Here is a 6,000-nt window from a genome sequence, read left to right as displayed (position 1 = left end):
CAAATACAACTATTCTCCAATGTGATATAGTGGGCTACCAATGCGAAAATGTGCTTCAGCACCCCACGTAGGGGTATAAAGCACTGTATGAATAGTACTTTACAGTTGTGAAATTACTCTCTAAAATATAACAGTGGAAAGGCCTGGTAAATAGGGCGTGATTAGTAAGAAGCTTCCTATTGTTAGGCAAACTCCTAAAGCAGAACTAGTCACCTAGAAGCCCAGGTGGCCCTATACGATGGGGGACAAAAAATATGACTTTCCCATCTAAGTGAATATAAAGTTTTATTAATAATAACCACCACATTGAATGTACAATACCACAATTGGATAACACAGTATACATTAGTAGTTTTCATTGAACCGCTTTATCTTTTGCAGCGAAAGGCCACTAGGCCATTTTGAGGGTTTCTGTGACAGGGTTCAAGGTGCTGAGACATCTTCTGGAGTCTCCGAGGGATCCGCCATGGACGATCATTTTTGGAATCCCGCTGAACCCTGGATTTGGCCTCACTCACGGGCCGTGATGCTCCTTTTCGTAGCCCGTCGGGAGAGGGTTGGCGTGAGAGTTGTGAAAGAGGGAGTGGTTCCCATCTCCCCAAGGAAACGGCTGAAAAACAGAAGGATGGAACTGAGTAACTGGGGTCCAAGAGTCCACCACTTCAATCCCCCTCATCACAGGCCTGATCTACTTCCATCCGATTTATTCCACTTCCTTTGGTCCCCCGTTACAGCCCCATGCTCCCTCCATCCCCCACATTCAAATGTACCTCATTACTGACCGTGGCGCCCTCCGTTCCTTCCAAACACCCTCATATCCACAGACCACAGTCCCTCATTGCAGACTCGTGCCCCTCCAGCTCATACATACCACAGTCCACGATTTCTCATCGCAGACACGTGTTTCCTCCATTCCACATTGATGATTATCCTGGGGCATATTTATAATGATATCATGCAGCGTAGCAAGCCACCTTACTGCGCTGCTCTGCGTGATAGGGAAAGGGCAGGAATGCGCCATACTTAGCAATATACGGCGCATTCCTGTAATTTGCGCTGGCCCACAATGTGCTGCCTAGTGCCAATGCAGGCACCCTTGAACCATGGTGCACCAGTGCCTGCGTTGTAAGCAGGATTGTTTTTGTGTAGGAAGAGACACCAAAGAGTAAGTAACAAGGAGAAATAAAGATATTTCTCCTCGATTTGACTCACCTGGGACGCGCAGGCTTTTGACTCATTCCCAGGTCCACCACTAACGATAAATCTGGTAATGTGCTCAAATCATGGTGGCCATGTCATCAATACCAACCCTAGCCCCAGCAGTTGATTTATCAGTAATGTTGGCTGGGTGGCAACCCTATCCACAGTCCCTCATTGCAGACCTGAATTACTGCTATCCCACAGAGACCATCTGTTATTCACTGTCCATGGTCTCACATTACAGACCTGCACTATTTCCATCCTACAGAGACCACTTATCCCCCTCACAGCATACTCTCACATTACACACCTTTGCTTCTATTATCTCACAAAGACCACAGCTCATGGTCCCTCCTTACAGACCTGTGCACCCTCTATCATGCACACATCCACTGTTAACCACGGTCCATCCCCAATCGTCACATACCTGTCCCACAACCATTCAACCCAGATCTGTCTTATCTACAGTCTGTGATCCCTCATTATGGACCTCTGACCCATCACTAGAGATAAACAACAATCTATGGTCTCTCACTACAGAGCTGTACATACACCCACTTCCCACACAGACCACATGGTACCCCAAGGTTCCTGATCCCACGATGCAGACGCAGGTTACTTCCAACCCACACAGATCTGCTATTAACCACATTCCATGGCCCCCATAACCTAGACTCGAGACTTGTGTCCCTGCCATAACACAGAAATGGCAGCTGTGTAGGGACATCACATTACCTATGATGCTGCACTCCTGAGGCAAATAGCCGGGAGATACTTTTAAATTGTGTTTATTCTTGTGTTTTTAAAACTTACTTACCAGCACTTGCTTGCACTCTACAGCGGATTTTATCGCTGATAGTTTAAGGCGCAGGACGCTTCTACTAGCGCTTTGCCTCGCCCGCAGGCCACGCCCCTTTTGCAGGCCATGCCCACTTCCGATATCATAAAGGGACGCTGAGAGCAAGCGCCGCCATTATGATGCTGCACTCCTGAGGCAAAATAGCCGGGAGATACTTTTAAATTGTGTTTATTCTTGTGTTTTTAAAACTTACTTACCAGCACTTGCTTGCACTCTACAGCAGATTTTATCGCTGATAGTTTAAGGCGCAGGACGCTTCTACTAGCGCTTTGCCTCGCCCGCAGGCCACGCCCCTTTTGCAGGCCACGCCCACTTCCGATATCATAAAGGGACGCTGAGAGCAAGCGCCGCCATTATGATGCTGCACTCCTGAGGCAAAATAGCCGGGAGATACTTTTAAATTGTGTTTATTCTTGTGTTTTTAAAACTTACTTACCAGCACTTGCTTGCACTCTACAGCGGATTTTATCGCTGATAGTTTATGGCGCAGGACGCTTCTACTAGCGCTTTGCCTCGCCCGCAGGCCACGCCCCTTTTGCAGGCCACGCCCACTTCCCTGGCCCCCCCCCAGCTTTAAATCATGTGCTTTCCTAGGAAGCGCAGCGGACGAGCGCAGCGAGAGCGCCGTTTGCGCGCCGAAGGCGCGCTTAAGGCAAGCTCGTCTGCGCTCGTCCGAGACGAGGACGTGACCAGTGCCAACACCTCTGCTCAAATTTGCTCGCAGCCCCCTCGCTATACTCGAGAAACCCTGATTAACCTGCGAGAGTTCGCTCACGAAGGTAAACTCACCTTTGATGACACCGCCTTTCCACTGCTTGACTTCACCCATAAGGATCTGCTCCTGGGAGGCCTTCTGAATGTCAGATCACTGCCTAAGCATGCTAACGAAATTCATCTCCTCATAGAATCCCACCACCTGGACGTCCTCTTCCTAACCGAAACATGGACTCACGCAAACTGCGACATTGATTTAGCATGGGCGTGCCCTCAAGACTTCAAAATTTTGCACCTTCCCAGACCCAAAGGCCGTGGTGGCGGAGTAGGCATTATATACAGAGCCTCTTGGCACATCAACGCCATAGACATGGACTCTGTTGTGGGGACTGAGCTCTTTGGCCTTTCCATAAACGGCCACTCCGGAGGCATCTTCACGGCAATTATTTGCTACCGACCTCCAGGGTCTTTTACCCCCCCACAACAGCAAGCGCTACTTACCACCTTTACGAATATGGCAACCTCCCACAATAAATTAATCATTTTAGGGGATTTTAACCTCTGGCCAAATGTGAGTCTAGACACTGGTCTAGAAAACCTCCTGCTCTCCTGCGAAAGCGTGGGACTTTACCAGCTGGTTAAGCAACCTACCCACTCAGGAGGCCACCGTCTTGACCTCATCTTCTCCAGTCATGGTTTAATACATGTGGACGACATTCTGCCCATGAGCTGGACAGATCATGCTCTTATCAAATTCCACATTACCAGCACAAAAACTTTAAAGCTGAATAATAGCGCCCCATCAGAATTTTATTATAGAGACTGGAAAGCTCTGGAAAAATTGAGCTCCACTACCTCCGTCTTCAACGTAGAAGATAGCTTCTCCCCATTCAACCCGGTTGAAGACAACTATAGAGCCTTCTGTAAGAGGATAGTATCCTCCACGGACTCTATTGCTCCACTAAAAAGATGCAAACCTAAAGGTAGAGCACCAGCCCCATGGTATAACGACTCCCTGAAAATCCTCAAATTAGTCTGTAAACAGGCCGAGAGGAAGTGGAGACAAGGCTACCATGACTCAAACAAAATTATCTGGAAAAACAAGCTCCTAGAATACAAATCTGCCATCACGGAGAGCAAATCCACCTATTACTGCTCCACTATAGTCAACGCCGCAAATAGCTCCAAAAGCATCTTCCAGATCCTTGACAACCTTACCCACCCTGACTGTGCCAAGAAAACTATCCCCCTCGCACAGATCTTCACGAACAAAATTGAGACAATCATTCAGAATCTTGCAATTCCCCCATTACAAGATAACTTTAACTCCCCGGGAGCCGCCACTATCAACCTTGATCCACCGAGCCCAGGACACCTACCAAGGGAATGTCTACAGGCTCTCCCCCTATCCCCGAAGTAGATTTCGAGAGACTGGCACACGGAATCACTTCTGGGTCCCCCCTTGACCCACTGCCCCCTAAAACCTGGAAAGCGTGCAGAACTGAACTATTCCACACCCTCCGTAGGATCTGCAACCAATCTCTGTGCTGTGGATTTGTCCCCACTCCCTGGAAGCAAGCACTCATCACCCCGCTGCTGAAAAAACCCTCCTTGAATCCCGAGTGCCTTTCCAAGTTTCGACCTATATCGCTTCTACCCTTTCCAGTGAAAGTGGTGGAACGCTGGGTTAGCTCCTGTCTCTCGATACATCTTGAGCAGAGTCACATCCTGGACGACTTCCAATTTGGCTTTCGCCCAGCCCATGGCACCGAAACGGCTGTGCTTACAGCCATGGAAGAACTTCGGATGCGTGCAGACAGGGGCCACGCAGTGGCCGTGATCTTATTGGACCTGTCTGCCGCATTCGATACGGTTAACCATGTGATTCTGCTGAAAAGGCTCAGAGAGGCAGGGGTCGACGGCAACGCCCTGCTCTGGTTCCATTCATACCTGAGGGATAGGAAACAGGCTGTGTCCCTCCCCCCTTTTCAATCCGCCTTTTCTCCCGTGCTTCACGGTGTACCCCAGGGCTCGTCCATCAGCCCGATCCTTTTTAACGTTTATCTAAAACCACTGGTCACTTTAATCAAATCACACGGATTGAAAACTGTAAATTACGCGGATGACACCCAGCTCATCCTTTCCTGGGAGGGGGAAGACTCAATCCCCATGGAATCGTTCCATGACTGCTTAAGAGACACAGCCGGCTGGCTGCACTTGAATTCCCTGCAATTCAATTCCTCCAAGACCGAGGTCCTGTTCTGCTCTGGGAGCCGGATTCCTCGTCTATTTCCTACTGAATTCTGGCCCCCGGAAAATCCAGAAAAACCACAGCCGGTTACTAGTGTCCGCAATCTGGGTGTCATGCTAAACAACAACCTTAGCATGCAAACGCAGGTAACCAAAACAGTCTCTACCTGCTCAGCCCTACTGCGTTCTTTACGTAAAATCATGCCACTACTCCCCACCCAGGCCCGAGCACTAATAGTCAGGTGCACTATCCTCAGTCGCCTTGACTATTGTAATGCTCTTTTGCTCGAGTCCCCAGCTGTTCTTCTGGACAGACTCCAAAGAGTCCAGTCGGCTGCAGCCAAACTGGCCCTTGGTTGGACCAGGAGATCCTCGGCCACAGCAGCCTTAGCCGAATTACATTGGCTCCCTTTGAAGCAGCGAATAGCTTTTAAAGCACTCTGCCTTGTCTTCAAGGCACTACACGGAACGGGCCCCAGACCCCTACAAAAAATGTTTTCCTGGTACACCCCCACCAGAACTCTTCGATCCACCTCAGCCTGCCTTGTGTTGGTACCCAGATTTAACAAGGTAAGGACTGGGGGAAGATCCTTCAGAGTGGCCGCCGCCAAACTATGGAACAGTCTGCCGGTCGACATTCGCCAAACTCCACAACTCCTGCCATTCAGAAAGTGAATTAAAACTTGGCTCTTCCCCAAATCCGCTCACTTCTAACTCCCTTTTAGCCTCCCGTCTCTTTCCACCTTAGGAGTAAGCTCTCAGCGCCAGGATACCTGTCAGGTGACAGTTGCGCTTTACAAGTGTTTTAAATAAATAAATTAAATAAATAATAAATAAAGCAATATTAACCATGGCACCATTTCAGGAAAACAGGAACAACCTGTTTCATCTAAGTTCTGTCTACACTTCCCAGGTCACATATAGACCTGTTTTTCCCACTAGCAGTGGTTCCTCCACTGTACTGTTCTACCTCTTGC

At 49.0% G+C, this 6,000-nt stretch overlaps 1 protein-coding gene across 1 annotated transcript in view; it reads right to left on the bottom strand.

Moving 5' to 3' along the window:
* Positions 1 to 268: 268 nt before the first annotated feature.
* The window catches only part of LOC144766940 (cytochrome c oxidase subunit 6A, mitochondrial-like), a 44,485-nt gene continuing 38,753 nt past the window's right edge, over positions 269 to 6,000 (bottom strand). The window contains exon 3 of the mRNA XM_078650628.1: positions 269 to 610. Within this exon, the coding sequence (XP_078506754.1) occupies positions 515 to 610 (96 nt within the window). The 3' untranslated portion in view covers positions 269 to 514. The remainder of the gene's footprint in view (positions 611 to 6,000) is intronic.

The sequence above is a fragment of the Lissotriton helveticus genome, chromosome 7 (genome assembly GCF_964261635.1).
Source record: "Lissotriton helveticus chromosome 7, aLisHel1.1, whole genome shotgun sequence".
In the NCBI taxonomy this organism is placed as follows: Eukaryota; Metazoa; Chordata; class Amphibia; order Caudata; family Salamandridae; genus Lissotriton; species Lissotriton helveticus.
This window is presented reverse-complemented; position numbering and strand designations above follow the sequence as displayed.